The 27,336-nt window shown below is 46.5% G+C and overlaps 1 protein-coding gene across 1 annotated transcript in view; it reads right to left on the bottom strand.

The window, feature by feature from the left end:
- Nucleotides 1-1,261: 1,261 nt before the first annotated feature.
- Nucleotides 1,262-27,336, bottom strand: part of ACVR2B (activin A receptor type 2B) — a 97,259-nt gene continuing 71,184 nt past the window's right edge. Inside the window, exons 2-11 of the mRNA XM_082303967.1 lie at nt 19,698-19,905; nt 15,890-15,999; nt 14,391-14,542; nt 13,087-13,230; nt 11,845-11,988; nt 10,803-10,951; nt 7,028-7,142; nt 5,324-5,462; nt 2,796-2,926; nt 1,262-1,642 (exon numbers count right to left, since the gene is read on the bottom strand). Coding sequence (XP_082160093.1) covers nt 1,448-1,642; nt 2,796-2,926; nt 5,324-5,462; nt 7,028-7,142; nt 10,803-10,951; nt 11,845-11,988; nt 13,087-13,230; nt 14,391-14,542; nt 15,890-15,999; nt 19,698-19,905 — 1,487 coding nt within the window. The 3' untranslated portion in view covers nt 1,262-1,447. The remainder of the gene's footprint in view (nt 1,643-2,795; nt 2,927-5,323; nt 5,463-7,027; nt 7,143-10,802; nt 10,952-11,844; nt 11,989-13,086; nt 13,231-14,390; nt 14,543-15,889; nt 16,000-19,697; nt 19,906-27,336) is intronic.

The raw sequence follows: 27,336 nt of genomic DNA, 5'->3' as shown, positions 1-27,336 counted from the left end.
ATCAGCAGCATTAGGAACATTCACTGACTAGAGCGAGTTTATGGCATAATAAGAGTAACGGTATTTTAGAATATGCACCACTTTAAGACAAAAGAGTTTCGTCACAGAGTAAGGAGAAAGCAGCGTCAAAGAAACCAGTCAGAGAGACGCTGCGATAACCACGGCTGCCGCTCAGCTGCCTCCGCGTCCTGCCACTGGGCCGCCCACAGGCTGCGCGGATGCTACGGGAGCCCTCTGCCACCAGTGCAGGTATCTCCACCCACCCCAACCCCAAATTAATAAGGAAAAAAATAATTATAGAGCCAGTTTTCACACTTTTCCTCTTTTCGCCATCTGCACCGGTAGCTTGGGCTGACAGATGATCGACCCCAAAGCCGAATTTCCTGAACCGACTCGCGCTTAAAGCGAGATACTAAATTTTTCCCATCTTCCAGTATTTTACCAAAGTGCTTCCGACAACACACTTTCCCACCTCTTCCAATTACACTGCTTAAAAGCATCCTTCCCATTACTACCTGGAATAGAAAAATAAAAGGTAATGACAGTTCTGCTTTGTTCTTTTACCACCCAAGCCCGAGATACTGGAGGAAGAAAGAACTAGCGCCTTGCTTACAACCACTGGCTCTTTAACTCAGCTTTCTCCATACGCTGCAGCCGTTAATACTCTGCCCAGAAATGTCCTTCCCCTCCTCTAATGGTTACCTGAGAAGTAGCTCCATAGCAAATGATGTTTCCCCAAATGCTGCCAAGTCCAACGTCACTCTCCCCACCCCTATTCTACGCTCCCCCCTTCAATTCTACCATCAAGAATTAACATTCTCCGCCCAGTTACTTTTTTTTCCATGTTACAATGACACCCGTTAGATCCGTAAAAGACACATCTGCTGTTTTTTTTTGAAGCTCACTTCCAAAAAAAAAAAAAAAAAAGGAACTGAACCCAAAACCAAAACAAAATGGGGAAAAAAATCCTTTTGAGGAAGGTGTTTTCTTTATATAACAGTCTTAAGTTTCCTCCACAGTTTGCAGCATTGTGTTTTCTAAGATGGTAGGTGGTTTTCCTTTATGTCACAGATGCTCCGCTCAGAAGACAGACTGATAAAGAGAAACCCAGAAAACTGAATAAAATAAAAACAACTGAAGTGAGTTTGTTGAGGTTCTGAGGTACCTGCACCTTTTCTGCATTCATTAGTCGGCACCTGAATGCTTGCTGAAATGTCCATTTTTTTAATACAGTAGAGCAATGTGCTGGTAAAATTGATCCAATCCAAAAAAATAATAATAATAATAATAACAATAACAATAAAAAGTCAAGATAAAATAGCAGCTGCATTCATGTGTTTGTTGGATTTTTGTGGTTTTGTTTTTTTGTGTGTTTTGCTTTTAAAACTTTTTTCGTTTTTTTTTTTTTAAATCCACTGAGTCTGGAAAGACAAAAGTGAACCAGGACTTAGATACTAGACTCTTTGGGCGGCAAGTCCACGTTGGTGACGGACGTCACGATGGAGACGAGGCAGTCCGAGGTAGTGCCATTTACAGATTTGCGGATCTGCGCAATGCGCTCCTCGACACAGCCCGCCGAGAGCCGAGCCTCCGCATCGTGGTCCCAGCACTCTTCGATGGTCACGCAGAGCTGCGCCAAGCCCTGCGGACAACAAGGGGGAGAAAGCACCTTCAGCAACAAAGTCTGCTCCGGGGACCATCTTTGCAGCGGACAGGGAGGTCTGCTTAACACAGCTTAACGCTGCGAAGAAAAGCTAGTGTTTTCTCCACGGTATGCAAATTATCATGAGATTAGCTTTAAAAATTACTTTAAATATGTGTTTTGGGTTCTTTTTAAGCTTCTGCTTTCTCAGGCTGCAGGGCTTGGTCACATCCAGCTTTTTTTCATAGTGCCAAAAGTACTTTTTTTAATATCAAAATACATCCTGAGATTCAGCAGTTAAAGCTTTAAAAGACATCAAGTGTTACGATTCCCATGATAAACCCGTAAGAGCTGGCAGCACCATACCAGTTACTACGAAACCGTTGCTTTGTTTGCAATCACTTCTGTCGATATCCCCAAAATAACCAAATTCAACACTGCTGGAAGAGCGCAGCTCTTATTTGAACCCTCATTTGAATCGGAACATTCATCTTTATCTACAACCCACAGCTCTCCTTGACTTCTAGGCAGTGAGTTAGTACACCTGAGCCTAGCCAAAACGTGGCAGTTTGGTCAGGATAGAGGCATTCAGCTTCTTACTGAAGCCCTGCGAGATTTCATCATCTGCTCAGTTTCCCAGTCTGAAAAAAAACATCACCTTTTATTAAAAACACGAGCCTGAAATGATCTACCTCTGGGAAACCCACGCTGCGTTTTGCTTCATTGTCTGCTTGCCTTCACATCTAATTAATTTGTCCTCAAAAAAAAATTGTTCAGGTCTTGCATGCTATCTAGCTTGTGAGGAACGCGGCTCCGATGGTATGGATTATTTTCTTTTTCTTAATGAAAGGGACTTTATTTGCCATTCTTTCACCACATTAAAGGAGTCCCACTGAACGACCACACGCTCCACTGGCTGACTCGAATCAGCTGGTTTACTCCCTAAATACAAGGGACAAATGGAAAGGGGAGCATGAAGGCGTTGAGCAACCCCTCATTCCCCGGAGCTGACTCTCTCCAACACCAGGGAGAAGGTCTGTGCACTGGGGCGGACTGCTTAGCTTCCCCCTGAAGCTACCGAGTGATGCATAACCCATCCCTCGTTCCCATCACACAGGAAAGCTTTTTCCAGCCTTGACCAGGAGGGACATACAGGGTGTTTCAGCCAGTGATCCTTGAACACAGGGCGCATCTTCTTGTGAACCACCACTTCTTGTAGGTCCTCGAGGGATGGGTGCTGACCTATTTCTTCTTCGAAAGGCAGCATGTATTCATCCACCGGACCTACGGTGCACGTGGAGAACTGGGTTAGTACAGAAATGTCCTCGGCAGAGCCATGTCCTCCCCGTGCATGAGTGAGCTGCGGCTCCAGAGCAACCTCAGCCCACCGCAGCAAAGCCTGACGTTCACATGGCATTGCAGACAAATGTGATTTACATTCCTGCTGCACAATGGACTTTGCTGTCCCTGCTGCTTGTCTGGCCACGCATTTTCCACCTCATCGAGTTACGAATGTGAACCCTCAGCCAGGCCTGCCGATCCCACCACGCTCCTTTGAGGAGGCTTGCCGGGTAGTCCGTGATGTATTTTAATAGAAAGAGCAAATCAGCCCGTCATCCTCACATTTTAGCATAGCAATTCAACACACAATAACCTAGAGAAAGGTTTCAGCATGAGCATAATTTCATTTTAGGCACTGACTAGCAAGGTCAAGCATACACAACACTTGTAATTTCTTGCTTTGTGATCTGGCTTGTTCATAGGTTTGAGTCAGCCCTGACACACTGGAGCCAGATGCACTTGTCCCAAGTACCAGCTCCTAAGTGCAAAATGATTTCTGAACGCTTTAGTTATACCACTTATGGCTGTGATCTGCCCTGGGCCACGGGAATGAGACAACTGTTATGAGTATCAGTGCGGATGCCGGATGGCAGCAATAACTTCTGCTTATTGAAACGTCATTTGGCTTTTGGCAACGCGTAGATGCTCTCTCACAAACGGCAGCCCAGCTTAACTGATGGGCTTTCTCAGGGTGCTCCGTGGCATCACTTCTGGTTTCTCGGTAGCAAAGAGTGACCTCTTTCAAGAGTGGAGATATTTCAAGAGGACCTTTCCAGACTAAAATAAAAGAGCTGACCACTTTAGCTGGTCATGAACTCTGACACCAACACCATGATTAGGTACTCTAAAAAAACCCGAAATCACTCAAACAGCTTATCGTTGTTCTTGCTGACACAATGCCAGTCGCTAAACCAAACTGAAAGGCTCGTTCCAACGGATGGCACAGTAACGCTCACGACCTTCCCTTCCTCTTGCTCCAGGAGGAATCAAGGCTATGAAGAGCTGCACTGGGGATCTCCAAGCCAAATTTGCTGTTTACACAACATCACTTCTGAGCCAGAAGTGCAGATGAGGTTCAGTGCAACTCCCCATCATCCCAAAGGAAGCCTTCCCTCTGATTTAGCGGTGCTGTGTATGGCCCCTGGAGTATCTTGGCCACCTGCTGCCTAAGAGTTGGAAGGAGATCACAAACACGACAGGCAAAAATCCAAGTGGATATCTGGGGGGGCCTCAACAGAGAAGGGTGATTTCTACATAAGTGATCTGGGTACCACTGTTTCACCCCACTGTGCTCCTACCTCCCTGCTCCTCCAGCATTGTATCTGGCTAGATAGTAGATTTTTGAAGAAAAGACCTTCTCTTACCACACACCTATGCAGACAGCCTAATTATAATCAAGCTCCTCAGTCCTACCGTAATACTAACAAAAACATTTGCAGTCCAGGTGAGGTACTGCTAATTTATGAGCTTGATATTCGGTCCAGAGCACCCATATCTATACAAGAAGAAAGAAGTTGGGAGCAAGCAGCCTTGGAGCTACTACAGTGAAATGACTGCTTCCCTGACCAGGGCCAAGGTCCTGCAAGTGGCAAGGGTGTCACCAAAGGGCAGATGTGCTATTTGGACCAAAAAGATGCCCCATTTTGCAGCATCATTTTAGGACAAAAAACTTGAGAAAGGAGACACCATGAAAGTTCATTCTTTTGGATCATTCAGGAGAAAGTGAGATCCTCCAAAGCTGTATATGGAACAACAAACTCAGCCCACTGCTGAGAGAGGGCTTGAAGTCAAAGATTAATACCTAATGACTTATGATAGCAGGGAAATGGGCTTGCTGACCCACGAAGATCCTTCCAGCCCTGTGCTCCTGCTATTTCACCAAGGTGCTTGACTTCTGGGCATCCCATCCAGGCTACCACACTGTCCTGCAGAAGTGAGGTTGAGCGTGGCTCTTCTCTGGAGCTCAAAGCCCACCTTGGTCCCAGGCAGGAATGCAGAGTGCCATGGAGAGCAGCACAGAGCGGGCTCAGGACTAAAGGACACCCAGCACTGATGGAGGAATCACCTACTCCTTCTCCCTCTGAGTTCTCAGCCAATTTGCAATGTAACCGGTGTAGACTTTGAGACTTGCACTTTGAGATTTGAACACTACAAAGATAATTATCTACAGAGAATGACAGCTTATGTTAAAAAACAAGCAAGTGAAAAACAGGTTAGCTGCTTAATAAAAATACACCACTGATTGTTTTTTTTTTTAAACAAAGCCAGGCCCATTCTCTGGACCACTAAACCACGCTGAAACAGAGCCCTCCCCAGGGAAGAGACGATCTTTATTCTTACCATCAACTGCTCTACATCTGGAGACTAGCTCCCACAACACCAGCCCCATTGCATACATGTCTATTCTCAGGAAGGCGTCTCGTTGGAAGTTGATTGCTCCCTCTAACACTTCGGGAGCCATATACCTCCTTGTTCCCACCTACAGAGAAAAAACACAACTCAAGTTACATTCCAGTTGGGGCCGTCAGCCTCCGCTGGTTGGAGATGAATGACAGCTGGTTTCATTAGCCTTAAGGCTACTTCTGCTAAAGTTGCACCTCACTCGAAAAACAAGTAAAAGGGGGCTGGTTTCTTCTGACACCGATTCTCATTAAGGGGACTCGAGTCTAGATAAGCTACCTGAAGGAAAAAGCCAAAGTGCACGGCTACGTGTGTGATATTCATTCAGCGTACGCTACAGGTCTAATTTAAATGCAGCGCGGCACGGTGAGTACGGATGAAATCCTGCCTTCTCTGCGTCCCACCGCATCTTGCTCCAGCAGCACAGGCTGCATGAGAAAATGCTGTCTTTGGAGACACACAAAACACCCTGAGGCCAAGTCAGGCTTGGTTATCACAGTCGTCGTGAGTTCAATCCCCTTTCACTGAAAAAAAATTAAATATATAAAAAAAAAAAAAGAGAAGAGCGAAATTGATATATCCTGGAATGGTAGGAAAAGGTGCTGGTTTGACAGCCCTGGATAAAACAAGTCTCCTGCATCCACAGGAGTGGTAAAGCATGAGCCTTCAAAGTCTACCCTGCCCTGGCTTGCTGTGATCTGTTCGGAAAAGATCCCCTCTCGCTTTGAGGGGATTCAGTCCTCATTACAGTGCTTGTCTTGTGTTTAGTCCAGGCAGAGCCATACCGAGCTCCTCATGTGGTTGTGGTTATACACGTGGCGGAATTATAGCCATAATGTAGGAGAGTGGAGAGCAGAGCAAGGAAAAAACCCCACCTTTTTAACACGGGAATTGAAATGCCTTTAATATTTTCCTTTAGGAAATTCTCATCTGTTCTTGCTGTTACCTGAGGCAGTGGGGACAGGGGGAAGCCAGGATGTGAACAGGCACGGAAAATACTGGAAAAGCCCCAAAAAAGAGGGCAAAAATGAGGAAAGCTCGGGGGGGGCTAACCCAGAAAAGTGTTCGCTCCTTCTGAGATAAAGGTAAAGAGGGAGCCTGCGCTGGAGACGGGCATTCAAAAATCCCCGGAGGTGCGCGGAGGGGATGCTGGCCTTGCTGTGCCCCGGCACGAGAGCAGAACGAGGGGCCGCTCGCCGCAACGCAAAGGCAGAAAATTAAGAACCCATAAAAACACAGTAAATTGTTTACGCAGCGCACAGCCAGCTCACAAGATCTGCCATTGCTAAAGGTCACCCAAGCAGCCAGCCTGGCTGAATTCTTAAAAATAAATGAATAATTTTAGGAGTATTAATATTTAATACCAAGACAATAAAGAGTCAGCAAGTCGCGTGTTTGAAGGAAGAAGCCGCCTGCCCCCCGGGGCTGGGGGGACTCCACCTGCACAGCGGTTGGGCGGGTCCGAGCGCTCTCCCCGCTCACCCAGATCAAAGCAGCTCCTGCAATTTATGTCTGAGCACAAGCTTTTATGGAAAATACGTATCTTGAAGAGAATTAAACGCACCTATACAAACTACCCCCCGCTCCCGAGGAGCTATGGCAAGCCCAACTCTTTAAAATGTTATTGTTAAAGATAATGATTACCTGTCCATGAGTGTCCCCTGGAGGTTTTCCAGGTTCAAACCGTACAGCTAGTCCAAAATCGGCTAGCACTGCCGTCAAGTCGTTCTTCAGCAAGACATTTTTACTCTTGAAGTCCCTATGGACAAGCCAAGAAGCAAGTTGGGGAAGGGTTTATTAAGGCATGTGTCTAAATCACATTGCAACACGTTTGAAGTCTATAGGCTCAGCAGCCCCCAGTAAATCAGCTCCTTCCTTCCTTCCCCAGCACGGCCGGCGCTGGCAAATTCGGCTGCTCCTCGCTGCCTGCGCCCCTACAACACAACCAAGCAGCCCTCTGCTGCCCGGCACAGAGCCAGCCAAGTCTGCAGTGAATTAATCTCAAAATAAAAGCAAGGAGTGATATGAAGGGGGTGTTTTAATTAGAGCAGGCACTGTAAGGCACCATTTCTTGCTCTGAGCACCAGCGGTAGATCCCCACCTCTGGGCGCTTCTTACATTGCTCGCTCCCAACAGCAAACGCAAGACAGGTTAAGGAGGTGAATTTGCTATTTATCCTAGTAAGGATGTTTGCTCCTATCTAAAAAATTAGATCTTTCTGGAAATTGGCAGATGCCGGTGAGACTCTGTTCACCCCGACTACACACTTCAACAGACTTTTGCCGTAGTCATCTATTACGCTTATGTTTTAATTGCTGGACCGATCTTCCTTGGAGAATTCGGAGGGTTGGAAAGCAAGCAGGGGAGGGGGGGAGCCCACACTCAGAGGAGCTGTCGGGATGGGGCCGGGCGGCGGACGGGCAGGCGTAAGCATTTGCAGTAGGGATGATGGGTCTGTGCTCGAAGGTGGCTTTAAGGGGACATTTGTGTCAGTCCTGTGCCACGGCGGGATTGTTTCAGGGCAGCTCAGGTAAATCTGCAGGGGCTGGAAAGGCGGGGTGGAGGAGGGTCGAGATGCCTAACCAGTCGAGCCCTGTTCCCTGGGCTTCCCGCATTTTCATCTGAAAAGGAATGTTTGGCAATGTAATTAAATTACAGACCTTAGACAGCAGATGGCAATTGTCCTGTATGCTCAGCATTATAATTTCCCTATCATCAATTCACTCGGTGACCCTGCTGATTGCAGGACATTGCAGGCCTGCACAAAATAATTAATGAGGGCAGATACAATTGTTCCGCAGTAGAGAGACCTGTCAAAATTCTTTGGGAAGAGAGAAACTGCTGGACCATAGAGAAGGGCTGCTCGCTGCAGCCTCGGGTGCCAGAGCACCAGCTCAAAGCACCGCGAGCAAAAATCATCCTGTACCACCCAGCTCCTGATTCTGAGCTTAAAAAATCAGAAGAAAGGATTTTTCCTTTTTAAGCTAAACACAGCATGATGGGCATTTCTGGCTGGAGGATTAAGACAGGGGAAGTGGGTGTGAAGTTGGAGAGCATCACACAGCCAAGGAACCCCAGCAGAAGCCAGCCTCCATCACCTCAAGGGGACATATGGGGTTTCTAGGGACACAGTACAGTTTTGCAGAGCCTGCAAAACATTTGTACCCCGCCGTTACACAGAATACCACCATTTACCTAATACCTGTCATCTTAGAGACTGACTGCTTCCATGCTCTAGCAGTTTCCCCACTGGCTTAGAAAACAGCCATCATCTAATGACAGAGATAAACTCCTTCGCTCGGTCAGCATTAGGGGATTATGCCCTCCAGGATGGTAGAGATCACGCATGAGATTTTTGTAAAACAGTGGCTCAACGAGGACCACACAGAAATTATCAGACCGTCTGCCTGAACAACGTGTTTCCAAAGTGAAGCGAGATGTAAACCAGTATTATTGCATGGGCATTTGCTGCTGTTGTTCACCCACACTGCCCTTTGGGCATTCAACAGTTAACTACTACATCGTGATACGTGATGCAGGGATTTCCCTTCCTGCTTCTTTTTTTCCCCCTATTTCCACACATTTCCCCATTTTCCCATGCTTTCCCTCCTTCCACAAACCACCTTGAACTGGCAAGTGTGAGCTGCAATGCAAACATATCCAGGACAGGGAGAAAGACCTAATCCAAGCCATGCCAAACAGAATTCCCACTTACACCGTATGCATTAGACCATCCTAAAATGGTCCCTGATAAAGGAGAGTGGCCTGAAAAGAAGAAAACACCTCTTTCCATGTAATGCTTCAAACTAGGGAATAAGAGAGCGAGCAGACTATGAATGATGGGTGCGTTAATTCCATTCAGACAGCAGAGATTTTCTTTTCAGCTTCCACGTGGGGGCACTTTCGCACCAACAAGCGATCCCATAACCTTAATCCTCCTTGCAGTGCTGGGGGCCAGTGAGGAGCGGGCTGAGCCCCTGCCCAGCAGCGACTGGGGGAGTCCCACCTGCCACCTCCAGCATCTTCGCACGCGTTGTGTTAAGCCACTCAAAAATACCACCCCCCTCCCAGATTTAAAATGTATTTGGTGTTTTCTTTGAAAACAAAAATAAAACTAAAAGGAGTGGGGTAATCCGAGGGAAATCCCCTGTGCCCTGAAATCCCTCCTCCCTAGGTATGTGCTAAATTCACACAAATGGTGCATTCTCCATCTTTCATCATTTGCTAAATGGATGGGGACACTAATGAGCACGATCTGTTGCTTTAAAGCCTTTCTATAGCCTTTCTCTGTTCCCCACCCTCAGGAATTTTCGTGTATAAACCACTGCCTTTATTCCACGGGGACAAATGTCAGGGACACAGGGGTCAGCTCCAGGAGCAGCACAAAGGCAGCTGCAGGCTCTTTCAACAGCCCCCAGCTCGCAGAAACCTTCAGGTTCGGAGAGGGAGGCTGTTTTGGGGGCAGGAACACCCTTGCAAAACCAGGGATTATCTTGCTGTCCATGAAGATGGCCCCGCTAGATCGGGTACAAATTGCTGCAGCTGGACGTGGGGTTTAAGTCCCTCCTAGATGAAATGCGGTGGGTGGCGGGGGAGTACGGCCGCGGATTACGGCGTGTAGCCCACGTAAATCCCTTCTGGAAAACTCCCCCCCCTCCTGCCATGCCACTAGCAAACCGCTCCGTAGTGATGACTTAGTCCAGGGCAAGCAATGTGGGACTGCAGAGAAGGGCTAAAACAAGTATTGTTGCAATAAGGATGGCTTAACCCCTTGTTTTCTGGATTCTCCTGTCCCCACAGTGCTGCCACCTGGGTGGGTTGAAGTGTGCGCCAAGAGGTCTCAGAGGCACCATGGTGCCTGCTCTGGTGTTTCTCATAAGCACCCTGGCACGATTTGGGCACTACAAAACTACGGTGAAAAATAAATAGCAGCCATTTTCTGCATTTCTACAGTTTCTCCATTTCTCACCTAACGATAAAAGCTCTGTGGGAAGACACGCAGTGGAGTTATCAGTCTAAAACGCTTAGGGAAAAATAGGGACCAAATCTAGAAATACGCGGATTATAACATGATTTATCAAGCACAGTCCTTTCAAAGAGCGGTTCTGCAGCAACCAGATTTCCCTTCCCACTACATATCAAGAGAAGAGTTGATGGAAGAGGGAAGCACCTACCCTTCAGACATTTGCCATAAACCACTACCAACCATATCGACTGTTTCACAGACAGGACACTTACCTGCCCTTCACCATTTCATATGTGGTTGAAAAAACCTCTTGTCTTAGCATAGGATTTGTCGGGTTAAAAAGCATTTATTTCCTAACAGCACAATCTCCTCCTCCATTCAACAGCATCATTTCAAAGAGGTTGCGAACATTTGAACACAGCACTTGAATGGCGTTAAGGAAAGAGGCCGTACCTGTGTGCTATAGCAGGTTTGTGTCCTTCACCTTTGCACCAAGGGACATCTTCATGAAGGTAGGACAAGCCACGGGCCATCGTTTCTGCAACATGGCAGAGCTCATTCCAGCTGATAATATTGCCCTTCAGGTAATCCGTCAGAGAGCCCTGCAAAACAGGACATCGTACGGTCTTAATCGTAGACCCTGCTATGTGACAGAGGTACCAACTCATCAGTTTAGAAAATGGTTTTAATGAGTGCTTGAGAAATTTGAACCTTGATTTAACAGGGGGAAAAAAATCACTAGCGAAAGTAAAAAAGAAAGAAAAACCATAAGTGTTCGTGAGTCCTCAGCCCTTGACAGCACAGAAAGTACCTGGATGTCTAAAAGGAGCCTCCTAATCTGCCAGGGAAGGGGAAGAAGGTAAGGAAGGGAAAAAATCACCTCAAAACAGAGAAATTCATCTAACCTAAGGAAGGGGAAAGCTTTCCATGCAAGAAGGTGATGCATTGTATCAGCTGGTTGTGGCAATGATTGACTCAGTAGACCTTGGATTAAACAGAGGGATAACGCTGCTGGCTCAACCCCGGATTTGTGTGTGTTTGTTTTATTTTAAGTGTGAGTCATGTTTGATAGCTAAAGCAATCCATGAAATGGGAGATATGCCCCGAGCTTCAAAAGCAAACACGGAGCCCATCTGCAAGGGGCGAGTTGGGACTGCAACGGTCTGCGACACCCGGCTCCCACGTGCTCGTCTACGCACATTAAGAGATGGTGACCACCACATATGTGAGCCGTGGCCTTTTGTGCTTCTCTCTCTCCCCAGGTCCTACCTTTATTAATCCTATGTTTGTGTAGGAAAGCCCTGAAAGCTAAAGGAGGGGCCTTTGAAGGAGGGGAGCAGGAGCACTTCTCCGCTACCACTGAGCCACGGCTCACCAGGGACAGACTGGATAGATTACAGGGGAGCTTCTGGGAGAATATTAGACACCAAATCCTGCTGCTTCACAACCAGCCACCTCTCTGCCTTCCCAAAATGTATGTGCAATGATACGTTACCTTGTCGTGGAAAGCTGTGATCAGCCAGAGCTCTGTCTCTAGGTTTGTCCCTCTTTTCTCTGCTGCGATAAATTGCAAAAGGTTTTCATGCTTCATGCCAGGAGTATTGAAAATCTCCCTCTCGCTCTGCCAAGATTGCTTATCCTAAAGCAGGGAGAAATGCACCATCAAAGATCACGCTTCCCTTGAAAGCAAACAGCTCCTTCAGCTCAGTCAGAGCTCCTCACGTTCCTCTTAATATCATCCTCCGGCATTCGGAAGGGATGTATCTCTTCAAAATGAGGCTGTTTTCCTGAAGGGTAGATGCTGAAGAAAGACTGGAAGTTGCTGTTCTCAGTCTCCCTTCTCCAAAATTATCCTCAGCCATTCCTAAAGCACATGTGTGGGGAGGGGGGAGGAATCCAAACCCAACCTCACTGAGAAATAAGATTTGTCAAGATTTCCTAAGAATGCTGGCAAGAATAAAGCCTGTGCATACAGCACCCAGATCTGCATTGTAGCTGTAATTGTGACGATTGCAAAATCTAATCTCAGCTCTATTGAATATTTACTAGTAGGTCACAGCTGCCTTGGACGGAAGATGTGCAAGTCTCCTTTAGCAACGCTGTGACAATAAATACGGGGTGAAAAATTAACAAAGAAAGAGGTAGAGGAGGAGCGCAAAGATGTTTCAGTCATTCTTCTTTCATTTGACTTTAGATTGCTTTTCTCTTTCCATCTGCAATTCCTAGAGAGTCAAGTCAGTGTTCAAAGGTTTCCTAGAGCAGAAGACGTGAGCTGACAGAAACGCTGCAGCGCAATTAGCTTGCACAGCTCCGGGGCCGTGCCTTTGTAAGCTGTAAACTGTTTGCTACGTTCGGGTCTGGATTTACAATCTATCCAGGCAGGACACACAAAGCCGGGGCTTTGGTCCTTTGTGTGCACTTCGGGCATCGCGGCTGCACGCTGCCTCGCTGGACTTTAACAACACAGACATTTGCAGTGAAGTTAAAATACCCTGTAGATTTCAAAATGTGCTTGGTTTTGCCCTTCTTGGAACAACTACTACTACAGGAAGCCTTTGGTAATGAGATAACACAGAGAAAAGTGTAGGAAGGGAGGGTCCTTGAACTTTTCCCCCCAGCAGAAGAGTCCAAATGCATCTTTGTTATGGTCTTAAAAACACCTCCATAGGCACTTAGAGCATCTCAGCACCGGTGAGGAAGCCCAGCAAGTGAGAACCTAATGCAATACCCTTCTCACCTGAATAGGGAAGATTTTCACTGCTACGTAGTCGTTCATCAGCTGAGCCTTCCACACGCAGCCAAAGCGTCCCCTCGCCTTGATCTCCAAGAGCTGCAGAGGCTTTAGGCCAACCAGGGGAGAAGGGGGTGGCGGGCCGGGGTCCTGCATGAGAGAAAAACATTGGCGCCAGCTGAAGCTGGACGGTAAAGCAAAGGGAGGGGAGGAATGGAGAGATTGCTTATGGGGAAAGAGGCGTAAAGAAGTGACATTTTATTTAATACAAATTATTTAGATGTACTGTTTGCAGCAACAGCAGCCCGAAACTCCCTATCTTGCTTTGTAGGGTATTTGTGTAGAGCAGGTAGAACATATATAACAATCTACGCCTCCAAGTGTCACTTTGTGTGTCACTACTGCCTGCCATCCTCTGGCAAAGCCTGAATTCTCCTATGTTTTCAAAGCAAGAGCTATTTTGGGCTGTAAAACACCGATGACCTCAAGGCTACCTCCTGCCAAAAGTAGGAACTTTTTGATCTTTGTGACCCAACAGCCAACTACACCTAAAACCTCCCACTGTTTTGCACTTTATTAGGTGTGTTTCACATAACCCTATCAATGGGCAGCAAACAGGTCTGTCAGCATCATAAAGATCTGTCAGCATCATAAAGATCGTATCTGCTTAAACTCTGTGTTTTGTCCAGGAGAACAACGCAACCCCGCAGGATGCGTGGGGTTGGAGCTCTGTCCTATCTGCTTTCAGACGGGAAAGATTCACAGTATGGGCTGTAATGGGCAGAGGAGGGGGGGAGAGGTAGCTGCTCAGCTCTTCAGAAGAAACCAGAAGGCTCAGGGCACAGCAAAGCCAGCAAGGACCAGTTCCCGATGGCTTCGGGCCATGAGAGTGACCTCCTGCATGCATTCTCTGATGGCTCATAAAAACTGAGCTTCTACAGGGAAAGCATCTCCTCTCGCCCCATAAAGCTGGTAGGAACTTTATCATCTTTCTGATCTCTGCTCCTCTGCAAAGTTGGCTGAAATCAGGCACTGGGTTTGAGAGTTTGGGGGGAAGGGCAGCCACCAAGCAGGGCTGTGTAACTCCATCCCTTAGTAATCTCGGACATGGTGATAACCCCGTCTAAACCTGTCAGCCTCACAGGGGATGCTAACACCACCACGGAGGCCAACTGTACCACCAACTTCAAAAAGATAGACAAGAAAAGTTCAGCCACCTGAAAAGAGTGAAGCAGAAGTGGATGTGAACATATACTGAGCAGCCTCCGTGCCTTTTGTAAGGTCCAAATAAAGAGGAGCGACTCCCTCACCTCGTTAATGTCAACGTGCCCGTAGGGAGGCTTGCGGTGACGGTACATCCAGAAGGCCAAGAGGATGGCCATGGAGAGGACAGCGATGGGGAGCAGTGAGTACACCAGGATGTTGAGCAGGGAGGGCGTTGGCGGCGGCGGCTCATATATGACTGCAAGAAAAGAGCAGGGTAAACAAGGGAAAGGATCCTTCAGGCATGCAACAGCACTGTCAGCTACACGTCCAGATGCAACCAAACACCATTCTTCCTTCTACTCCAAAGCTGACAATGCTTAGTGGCATGTCCCATCACATCCAACAGCATTCATAAGGCTCTGCAGTTTACTCATTTCCATATGGCTATTAATAATGGAGTTACAATGGTCCAAACCACACTTTGCAAGCCGAGCCTCCATCTGACCTTTATTTAAGATAGGTATTTCTTGCTGGGGTACGTAAAAGCAGAAAATTTCCTCCTCTTAACCCTTCTGAATGTATTAAGTGAGCACGAAATCCCTCGCAGCATTGCTTTGCCTTTTACAGTGATTGACAAGATGTCAGTTTTTAGTAAAATGCTGCCGGAGCCACAATCAAATGCACTATTCCCACAGTAGTTCTTGTTCCAAATTACATCAGTGCAGTTGAGACACAAACAATGGGAATACTAAATGGAGCCATGTTGCTATGTTGGAGACAGGGAAGGAAAAAATAGCAAGACTTGCCAAATTAAACAAAAAACTGTGAGAGAAAGAATATTTGCTACTAGGTTGCTACGGGTACATTAATAACAGGAGATAATAAAACCCATGTAAACAATTAAAAACCTAATAGGAAAGCCCAGGAAAATCTGACAATGGTCTACTGGAACATCTCAATAAATGCAGGTAGTTGATAGCATAAGAAACCATCCTAAGGAAAAGATCCACCTACTTTAATAATTTTTATTGAATGATACTTTAGCAAGCCTACAGCTAAAAGAATCATCATTTTTCTATTAGCCTCTGAAGAAGGACTTGCTATTACTTTTCCTCCTTGAAGTATATCCACAAACTGAAAGCTGACACGCATACCCATGCCCTTTCAATCCCCAGACCAAGAAAAGACCAATCAAATACAAAAATCCTTGATGCCCAAGATACCTGGAGACCTACGATCTATGAAAATTAATGAAGAAGGTGTCAAATACCTTTTAAGAGTTTGAGTTGACCCATATTGCATAAATCACATCACCCTCTTCCCCTTGTGTGGGATTTTGTTTTGTAAGAGCCCACTAAAGAAAATCTGATCCCTACTGATGGTATACAAGGTGTTGGTACAACAGCCTTTACCTACAGAGTAAAACAACATTAAAAAACTATTCTTGAAGAATCCCAGCAGAAGGATTTCTGGACTTTGTAACGAAGACAGTACTTTGTGTCCTGTCGGATGTATTTTTTTGCTCAACATCCAACAGCTCAAAGTCATCACAAACTGGGTCTAGAGGAAGAGACCCCAACTCCCCATCCACCCAGTCACTCACCTTCTGGGCCGGTGACTTCAGGCAAATGGGTAAATTTCTCATTGCAATAGTTGCCCTCGCAGCAGCAGAAAAACACCTGAGGGTTTTCTTCTGTGGCTACGCACTCCTGCCTGCATCAGGGAGGGACAGACATGGCAATGAAGGGAAGAGAAAAAAAGTCAGCCAACTCCTGCCTCTCGTCTTTGGGAGCCGACCTGCCCCGAATCGTCTTCTCCACGCGCCTTCTCCTGCTGCTGCGCTGCACAGATCGGCAGTCTCCACTTACAGAAAACAACTTGGCACTCAAATACCCCAGTGGATAGCAAAGATCCTTGAAAAGACCGTAAAGGAAACAAATGCTTCCATATGTACCAAAGGCATTAGGTGGCGAGTAATAAATAACAGCCGCCGCCACTAACTGAATGAGAAGCAGCGAAACGATGGAGAAATGCCTCCTGCCCTGAACAGTGTCTTTCCCGCAGCCTGTACGCAGGCTGTCAGGGGAGAGGAGCATTTGATCATGCAATTAAAGATTGTGCCATAAAGCATGTGTGACGAGGGCTGAGCTAAGACTGCTCTCACAGCCTTGAGCATCACTACATGCACTAGCAGGGCACCAGACAGCAGCAGCAACAGTCCTGCTTCGGGCAGGAGGAAGGCTGCAGGTTTTAGTTCTTTTTTAAAGTTTAATTTTCAAGTGCCATCTCCTCCTCCTTTAAAAAACTTATTCCTGCACAAAAGCCTTTAAGAAAATCGGGTTGCAGCTCTCATTTTTCATATTTCTCTCTTATCCAGCTAGCGCTACAGCCTTCTCAGCACTGAGGTTTCCTTCCACACTGTGCAAGGGACTTCCACGGATCAGACCAACTCCACTTCCACACATCCTCCCTCTCCCACAGATCAATGCCAAGAGACGTGCAGTGATTTTTGCAGTGCTCTAGCAGTCATTTCTTTCTCTTTCTTAAATGCCTGCTTCCCTTCCCTGCCACCTTTTGCTACATTACCCTCTGCTTTTAGCTATTAAGGTTGCAGAGCTGCTCTCCGCAGAGAACTGTATCAAACTATTTCCTGAAGCCCAGCTAAATTATATGCATAACTTCCTTCCTTCGACCACTCGGAGGAAGTAGCAAAACAATCATATGTGTTTGACATTATTACTCATTTATGAACCCATGCCAAGCCTCCCTTTCTGTGGTATCACTGACATACTGCCACGAGAAGAACGGAAAGGGCTCTCTTCAATCATAACACGGGGTAGTTTTCGGTGCTTTATTCCTTTTGGGGAGAAAAAAGCGGCTATAGCTGAAATGTCTCCTGAAAGGTCTCAGCTGGGAAGCACTTGGTTTGTTTTTCAGGCCTTTATTTTTTTAAACTTCAAAGAAAAAAAGCAGCTATTTGACTTATTCAGATGAACAAAGATGTTTCAACAAGTTAAGCAATGTTTCCAAATGTTTTTTCGTGAAATCAGATAACAAGCCATTTGGATTTAACAGCATCAGTATTGGAGTCTTCAACAGAAAACACATCCTTTGCTAAATCTGTTGGTTAAGAAATCAAGCTAATGAGGGAAAACAGCCTGCTCCACATCTGCAATTCATTATCCCTGTCTTTGAGTTGGTGTGCGCTCAGGGCAGCCATCCAGGTACATATGACATGTTATACTTAGCAAAAATTACAAATGAGACAGTGGGAGAGAATGACACATTTTTCTATGGCAGCGAGGGCACGTTTCGTAGTGGTTCACGTGCTCTGCAAGGGAACGTGAACACGACCTCGCCGGTGGGGCTGTGTAAATAAATGAAGAGCACACAAGTCGATTTTTAAACACTACCTTTTTCCTATAGCCTTAAATGTACATGTGCCACGTTCTTGTTTCCTTAAGATAAAGAACAGAGTAAGGAGCCATCACCCTCAACATCCCAACCCTTGCTCTCCTGAATTTTTCACCTTCCAGCGACAAGGAGGCAGCGCTGGGCACCGAGCAGCACATGCTGCCTGCGCTAGGAGAGGAGCTGCAGCCTGCCCTGCATCCAGGGGACGCTTGCAGATACAGCAGATACAGGTACAGGTGCATCTCCCGAGGCTGCACCCAGGAGCTCGGCAGCCAAAGGTGTTGAAGACAGAGACAGAAAGGGCATCAGCACAGCACCGTCGATCGAAAAATCATCTTTTTAGCCATTTTTGCCATCTTGGGATGCAACATTACCTGTATGAAAGACTGCCAAGGGCACTCAAGGGAAGGGCGGGGGGGAGAAAAGACTCCATTTAAACAGCCTTTATTTAATTAAAGCTAACCTTTATTTCAAATGTTGCTTTCAACACTTGTATGGTTTGTTAATTCTCAGAAGATCTTTTAGCTTTGCCCTGGAACTGCAGCTTTGAAGAAATCAGGCTGCAGGATAATGGATGCTCAACCCCGGGGCTGCAAAAAGGCTTGTGAGGAGCCCTGGAAACTTTTTACTGTTGTAACAGAGCAACACATTATGACAAAGTTTAAGAACCACTACATCCCTGCACAGAGACACTCAGTGACAATACAAGTGTCACTGTATATGAGAGCAGGCACTGAAAGGAGAAATCTGTTTACAGTAAACACTTCTGCTTCGAAGTAGGAAACTAGAGTGACCTTCTGTTCTCAGAAGGATCAGCATTAAGATGACTAATGGGCCAAGGTGGATTGATTTATCGGGAAAGAATAAAAATTTAACTATATATAGAGCTTGGCTATGCAACTGGCAAGGGAATAGGTGTGGTGGGAAAGTAACCCCGGCGCTAATAATAGAAGGAAGATGAGGAACGACTCACAGCGGGGATAAGCTAAGACAACGGGCACAAAAGCAGGGATAGTGTACAGCACCAAAGGGAGAAAACTCTCCAGCCATGGGAGAAATCTAGTCCCAGCTTAAGCCCCACAGCTTAGGATCTGATGCCCTAAAACATTTCGAATGAGAAGCTACAAAGGTGCGCAGCTGGGAATTGCACAAAGGTGAGATCAACCTAGACTGGCGTTATAGCCAGGGAAATCCTTGAAGTGTATGTTCTGTTAATCCTCATTGAAAGGGATGGGTTTGGCTTGGTTGGTTGGTCACTGGGGATTTTTTAACAGAAACCCTGAGTGAGTCCACAGCTACTGAGCATTGTCCTTTTAAACTCTGAAACTTCAGAGGGCTATTTTCTTCAGCTGTAATTCCCTTCCCCTCTGTAGAATTGCATCAAGGGAAATGAGAAAAGACTAGTTTATTTTCTCAGCTATTTAATGAGGCTGGAGCCTTCGTACTACAAAACCTCGCTCCTTTTCAGCTCGCTACAGGCAGCCACACACAAACACGGGTATTGCTTTTGCTGCCCCAATCCTTCTCCTGGCCTATCTCTTAACTCAGCCAAAGAACAGCGAAACTTTTTGCAACATCACAAACGCCAGAATATCTCAACCTCTAACCACCCCCAGATATCTGTGCTTTTCTAGAGAGCTCCAAATGATTCCAAGTTTTCCTTTATATCGCCAAATGCTCTTGGAAGAACATATTGTTCTTCATTTGATGGTACAGGACACGTTTTTCAACTCATGCCAGAATTATCAAAGCTTTGCTAAGGAAAAGAAAAAACCCACAACAAAAAAACCTAAAAGTGCCTTTTGCAGCTTCTATTTAGAAAGTCAAGGCGATAAGTGACAATTCTGAGAGCCGCATTAGCTACAGAAGTAATTACAGGGGATGAATGGGCCAATTGACTTGGGACTTGCTTTCTTTTCCTCGATGCAAAAATCATGAGCCTTTGCACTTAGAGGAACAATTAAACCTGTATTCAGAAAAAATAGTTAGGCTATTACCTGTCATAACAGTTGAAGTCATCTAACCAGCAGCCTTTCTTCACCAGCTCGATGGAGCCCGAGTTGTTTCTCCAGGAGGCGTAGCAGTGGAGCCGCTTGTCCTTCTCCCCCTCGCAGCGCTCCACACCGCTCTGGTTGGTCTTCTCCAGCTCCCAGTTGGCGTTGTAGTAAATGCATTCCCTTGTCTCAGCCTCCCCATGGCCTGGTCCTGAAGCAAAATTCAAACCCCAAGTAGGTTCAAGCAAAATCAGAAACAGATCCCAGGAGACGCATCTCCATGTGGCTTTGCTTTAGGTGATGCATACATTTGCCTCCCTGGGAGCTAAGCAGCTCATCGATGTGAGCTTCAGCATGGTGTGGAGGGTTATTCTCCTTTGCTGGTATGAGGCGAGGAACAGAGAGGCCAGGTTTGCCTAGGCTTGCAACAGGAGCTCATGGTGAAGTCAAGAGCCCAGCTCAGACCCCCCCAGGCCTCCTCTGGCCAGTGCTTCACCCACAGGACCCTAACAGGGGCATGTACAAGGCAACCCATACCCGGTACCTTCTAACCACAGAAACCCTGTTTAGGAAAGACAACCTTCCAGGGTGCTACTTGCTGCTTGCTGGGATGTCACACAACGGAGTTACCCTCCCTCTCCACCACTGTTTTGGGAAACACCACCTAAAAATAAATGGTTTCTTACGTGGCTGGGATGTAACTGAAAATAGAGAATATTCATCCTGCAGAGGAGGGCCAGACCAGTGCCTATTCCTCACCTAGATCCCAGTTCAGGCTTATTTGGGTAAGTGTCCGTATGATAAATGCCATGGTTTAGCTGTGATTGACACAGCTCACGCTGCCTCTCCACCCAAGCAAGACCTTCAGCAAAAAGCAACTCTCTTCCCCAAAGAACTCTGGCCACCCCAAACGGACGTTTGGCCACCACAAACAAAGGAGTGTCCGGAGCCTGTGGGTCTTTCCCCCTTTAGAGCCTTGTACCAAAGGCCCGAGGAGTTGCTACTGCCCCAAGTGAAACAACTCCCCCGTAGCCACCACGGCACAGAACTGAAACACAATTACAGACGCATCCATTAAAAATGGAGTCAAGCAAGGGAACACTGATATCTGCAGGTGACTTGTTCTGTCCTAAGCCTCAGAAATCCTCTCTTCATTTGAAAATATTCTGCTTTGTGGCATTTTAAGGATTAGTTTAAAAAGGGAAGAAGAATGAAACAAACACATGACACGTAAGCAGACAACCAGAAAAGGTACCATGAAGCTTGTGATTTCGTAAATCCTGAGATGCCCTGCAGGCATCTCTCTTTGGGATTACCCAACCTAAGGCAAGGTCAGACCTGGCCATTATTTTGATGGATTGCAATCATGGAAAATGTAGGTATCCCAATAAAATGTGTTGACAACCGGGTAGAAAACACGAATGAGTCCCGCAGGATGGTGAAATGAAAGTGCTGCACTCCCAGAATAGCCAGACCTTTGCAAAGCACAGAACTAAGTTTCTGGCTGGAAAATTTTGCAGTGCTTTCATGAGTCTATCTTCTCCAAAGGCTGTGCAACCTTTAATGCTGAGATTAAGGCAGCCAGGGCCATATCTGGATGATCTAAATGCAACCCAGCCTGTGACTCCCACTCAACATGGCAAACCAACCACTTCTGAAAGGTGATGCACATCTACGAGGTGATGCAATTCAGTCTTCATAAGACACTGAGCAGCAAGTGGCTTACAGCTGGCAGAGAAAACACCCAGCCTGGACACAGGCACCAGCTCCAGGCCCCAGATAGCTTCTGTAGCTTCATCGTTTCCATACCAGAACACCCATCCACTACTCATGTATAAGTACCCTCACCACACCCAGTCAGAGAAGGGAGTATTACTCCCAACTGAAGATCCAACACACCAAGATTAAACGACTTGTCCCAAGTGCGCAGGATGCTGTGGAGAGCCTGACCTGCCTTTCCACAGCCTGAAACTCCTCAAGTTGCCAAGTCTCCAAGCTGTTACCTGGTGGCAGGATTCACCTCCAATTTTGCAGTGCACGGAGAGCCCTTTAGAGGTGGCACTTGAGCTAGAGATTGTGTTCAAGCTACTGAATGTAGCCTAATCTGTTGTAGGGAATCAACCTTCTGCTGCCAACAGTCCTCAAGCAAGGAGTGCAGATGACCTGGCACGGACCAGAAGTGGAACTGCAAGAAGGTTACAGGAGAAACCATAGTTTCTGCACAAGCTAGGGGTGATGTGTCCAGCCTGCTCCTGATACCCACACCTGGCCTCAGCGATGGGTAATTTTCACGATACAGAGCAAACTAATCAGACTAGGAAGATGTCTTTGCAAGTTGAAGAGGTGTTCAATCCTTCAATAACTCTTTTTTGGGAAGAATGTTTAATCTGCATCGTGGGAGAGACTGCAAGGGAGGAGGGGTATGAGAAAGTCATAAAGCTGACTTCTGAAACTGGAAATTATATTCAAAGCACACACGAACAAGAGCTCAATTTCAATAGCACCTGCAGATTTTATCGGCACTTGCAAAGCTCCATCTGAGTTTTCCTCTGACAAGTTGCTTACTATAATAAAAACAACCTACCAATATCCCTCAACACAGAACAGTGTCAATATTGACACTCCTTGTTAAAGCCTTGATATTTGTTCTCTTGATACTTACACCACGCTTTGTTAGGGCAGATTAGGCATTTTTGCTAAATACTGGTTAAATCAGGAGGAAAGCTAAGGAGCATCGTCTTGTGTGCAGGGAAGGCGATATCTTTTTATAAAGGAATAACTAAAAATCTTAGCTTCATTGTAATACCGCACATGGCTTCCAGCTGATACCTGATAGCTAATATTCACTATCGCCTTCTGTTCCAGTCCTTGAAATACATTTTGTAATATCATTTCCATCATCCCAAAATGAATCCCTAGATGGAAATTTCCTCTCCCTCCCCAGCCCCATCTCCCAGAAAGCAGGAAGGTTTAATGAACCGTTGGCCTGGGAAACAGCCCCAAAATCTAATCCCGGCTCAGCCACCTCCGTCTGTAACCTCGAGCAATATTGCGTAGCCTCTGTTTTCTCTACCTGCAACGAGGGCCAATGCAATGCACAAAGCTGCGGTGAGATTTGATGTTTCCACTGTGCTTTGAAAAGGGAATGTTAAAAAGATGTGAAGCAGGAGCTGTATCGGCTCTGGGACCAGCAAACTGAGTCTGCTAAATCCTGTGCTGAGCCCAGGCTCCCTTCCCCCAAGACAGTTGTCTTTTCTGGAACAAGTTTCGGCTGAAGACTAAGATCTGCTTGCAAACATGCAAACTCAACTCAGCAAACAGCAACCGCGCCAGGAAAAAGGCCTTTCGCAGTTTTTCCCCTGCTGTCAAAGTTTAGATGAATTGAATAAAGGCATGTATAAAGTTTTGGATGACTAAATACATGCATGTTTTCCTTAAAACAGCTCCTAAGGATGCTTGCATTAAGGAGACGCTTTAAAAACCTGCGTGTTTGCTACCTGCTTTCAGATCTTTTTAAAAAGCCGTTTGGTAAGGATCCTCATCCTGCTGGGTGCTCAGGACCGCAAGAAACCCTTTTGTTTGTGCCCAAGATGGTCTCAGCAGGAAGGGGCATGGCTCCAGAACTGGGTGTTAATTTACCTGCTGCGTTAGCTCATCAAGAAGCACTCACACCTTGCTCTGTAATGGATCATGCAGAGACCAAAGTTTGTAGCTAACTGCCTTATCTGCACTCGCTGCGTTAAAACTCTCAACTGAATGGAGGAAGGGGGAATTGGAACAGGGGTTTGTCCCTTTGAGGGACTAAGAGGAAGAAATCTGAGCTCCGCTCCCGCATCTCCGGGAAGCCACGTAGTTTTTCCTGCCTCTTCTTTCCCCCTTGGGCAATGGGTATGGAGGTGCCCGTTCCCCCACAGCCAACAGAGGCCTGTAAGAAACATTGAGCTGGGCACTTCTGCAGAGCAACACAGGTGGGAGAGGCACAATTCAGCCATGTTCTGCTTCTCATTTCAAAAATCAGAGGGCATTGCCCCAAAATGGATGCAGGAAGCGCTTGTCTCCTTCCACCGGACGCAGCTGATGCGTTACCGCAACAAGGGGGGGGGGTTGGACTTGAGTCGACTTCCCTCAACCCACAGCAGCACGACGTGGCTCAAGGGAGGTGTTGAACCAAACCTGAGCAGCTGAGGGAAGGGACAGGATTAATTTTGGCAACAAAAAGCTTTTCCTGAAACAAAAGCCTTGGGGTGCAGTCACAAACCACAGCTTGAGATGGACTAAAGGGGCTGTGTCCCCCCAGTCCTGCCCTTTCCTCCCCATGATGCTCTTGCCATCTCCCTCATGCCAGCATTGGCACGTGGTAGGAAAGGTCCTGACCTCCTTCATTTGGTGGCATTGCCTGGTAAGGACACCCATGCTTAGCTTTTGGCAGAAAGTCAACAGGACTTGGGTATAACAAGATATAAAACATTTGCTAAGCAAGTGTTGGAAGATCGCTGTCGGAACTTGGTTTAATTCACTGGGGCCTCGTTCCCCTCCCACCTAACCCAACTCTGCCAGCCGCAAAGTAGAAGTTGGAAGAAAAGCTGTTTCCTACCCAGCAAGGATTCCCATTAGGTACAGGCAAGAGGTACAAACGCAGAAGGGATCTGCTCGCCCCTGACACATGTGTGCATTTTGCAGGGGAGATGTTTCAACTATGTCTGTAGAAACTACCGCAGGCAGAACCGCCTCGCTGCATAGGCAGCGCTTTGCAGAAAACGCTGAGCAAGCAAAGCAGGAGCATGCCATCGGGCAGGAGCATGGCATCTCCAGCAGCACAGCCTGCTATCAGCCCCAGTTCTCTCCATGGAAAAGAGCCTCGTGTTAGCAGCTGGGCAAAAACAATAAACATTTTAATGCCATGATCCACAAATAGTCATTTAAGGAATAAAGTCTAAAGTCCTGTTTGAAATCGAAGTTGTCTAAGGAAGAATTAGGCTTTGCAGGAGCAGATGGGTTTCTGGCATCCCACTGCATCCACCCAGCACTTTGGGGATGACGCAGAGTGGCTTCTCCCAACACCTTCCTCGAACAAAAGCCACACACAAATACCTTTACACAAAACACCACCAAGCCCAAAAAACTCCCAATACATCATGAAGGCAGAGGGAGGCTACCCACCACGACCCATTTTTGGGGTGGAAGTCAACTTTTTGACCTCAGTCCTGAGAAACTATCATTATGCCAGCTCCCTTGGGTCAATTTTCTGCTCCAGATGACTGAAGCATCACTAGGATTTTGCCAAGCAAGACCCCCAGCACCTATCTGAGGCATGTAATGATGGGAAGAGCAGTCGAAACACCGTGCGGCATGGGAAGACCTCTCTCCTCTACTTGGGAGTTGCGAGGCACAGAGGGAGCTCATTAAAAAGGGTCCTCTGGAACTGAAGGACTTCAGCCTGCTGAGGCACGGGACCTTGCTGCTGATCTGAGACAAAACTCTGCTCTCCTAATTTGGAGCTGCCGACAGATCACTGAGGCTGTGTCATTATCCAACAGCTGCTAAATTATAGCCAAGATCCAGTGTAGCAACTCCAGGTCTAGGTGTTAGCAGTTGCTGGGCTCCTAACTCATAATTAGATACATAGGGAATATCTTCCCCAAGGCTGAAGCTGCTATAAATCTCCGCTCTTTATCTCTGCCTGTCCCCTTTTTAAAACCTAAAATGAAAGTATATATGAAAAGATGGGATGTGTCAAAATAGTCTGCATAAACACTGAGTGATTTACCAGACAGTCTGTTTGCCTAACTGTCAAAACCACCGGGCTTTATACATGAAACTGTGTATGCAACTGAAGTTATTTGCAAACACTTAGTTATGTCCCTATATAGCTATTTGTACATGTAATTTTATAATATAAAATGACAGAGATTGTACACTGAATTGGGGTAATTGCCCTCTAATTTGGAGGGTAATTGCACGTAGCAATTAAGCAACTGCGGATGCATTCTTGCATGTGTGATTATGAAAGTCGGGCCCTTTGTTTGAGGTTTGGGTTTGTTTTCAAGAGCTATCCCTCAAACCACGGCATGGTTCAGCAGAGCTGGGAAAGAAGAGGCTGCTGGGCGCTCACCTTGCAGCGCAGCATCTGCTGGGATGAGCCACTTCAGCAGCAGCTCCCGCCCGCCCCTTCCCATTGCTCAGTGCCTGCAGGGATGCTAAACCAGCCGCCTCCAAATCCCAGGCTGAATTTTGGCACAACGTTCAGTGGGGGGACCACGATCTAACCATGTGTAGAGCACACTGGGAGGCACTGGTGGGGAGAAAAAGGCAGGGAAAGAGGGCTGCTGCCCCCCAGCTCTCCCTCTCCCAGGCACCTGCCCAGAAGTTATGTGCAGGACTGCAAATTAAACAAATTCAAAAGTTATTGCTAACATTTTGGATCCCAAAATCAAGCCAGAGGAAGGCTTGCAACTGGGAAAGTTTGGAAAATGTTGCTCTAGAGAGACCACCCAGTTGCATCTCTACAGAGCCGATAATGAATCTGCAATTAGTAAGTGTTGCTCCAGCATTTATTCCCTAAGCAGAGTGATTTCATTCCTGCTGTACTTAAATAATAGGGTTTAAATACGTTTTTAGGCAAAGCATCAAACTAGCGATGACATCTGTGGTTAAGTACGTAACTGTACATGAGGATTTAAAGACTCGTTGCTTGTATCCCCTGTTCTTTCACAAATGCCTTGAAACAGCGGAGCCCCACGTAACAGAAACGAGCCCCACGTAACAGAAATGACCCCCTTTCTCAAGACAAAATGTCACCCCACCTTTGGGGACCCCCATGGCCAGCGCACGGAGCCATCAAATACCCAGGGCTTGCCCCTTCCAGCCAACTGGATGCAGGGATGGGCAGTGCCCTGGCGTATTAAAAAACCTGGTAAAGCACCGACTATTTCAAAATGTTTTGGTTCTTAAGCCAGGTGAGGTAAAATTGGGCCCATGCAGCGCCGAGAACAGCAGTGGTGTAATGCCAAGGGAGGATATTACTTTGAATTTTGTTTTCTGTCAATACATTTGGCATATCCCACGATAAAAGAGCTCTAAGTTTTCTAGTCAATCAATGGCTGTTAATCTATTATCTCAGCATATATTGCCATGGTAACCTGCAATGATGCCATTGACAACCAGTCTCAAAAGGACAGGAGGCTTTAAGTCATTTTCTTTTAAAATTAAAAAAGGAACTTTAATATTAAGAAATACATCCTCCCTGCTCACCAGGGATGACAACTCAGGGCTTCTATATTCACACCATGACTCACGCTTCACAGCGTCCACGGACATCTGTGTAGCAACCCCCTCCCCATATATCTCTTTTTTAACTTGGGCTTAACTCAGTAAAAGATAACAAGGAAATTATTCAAAAGAATTAGAGCTTTATTACAATTTTCCCCAAAACTGCTAGTAAAACCCCTTTTGTAAAATATAGGGAGCATGTTTTAAGAGTCATTATTACCAGCTCGGGGAAAGGATGCAATAAAGGTTTAATTCTTCTGAATAATTTCCTTGGTATTTTAAGTGGAGTAGGGTGGACAGAAGGATCCGGAGAAGGACATGCAGCATCCCAGCTCCTTACGAATCCATAAAACTAGGCAGATTCCTGTTTAGG

Source organism: Platalea leucorodia (assembly GCF_965183815.1).
Source record: "Platalea leucorodia genome assembly, chromosome: 1".
NCBI classification, from domain to species: domain Eukaryota; kingdom Metazoa; phylum Chordata; class Aves; order Pelecaniformes; family Threskiornithidae; genus Platalea; species Platalea leucorodia.
The sequence above is the reverse complement of the archived record's forward strand: the minus strand, read 5'-3'. Positions and strand labels throughout refer to the sequence as shown.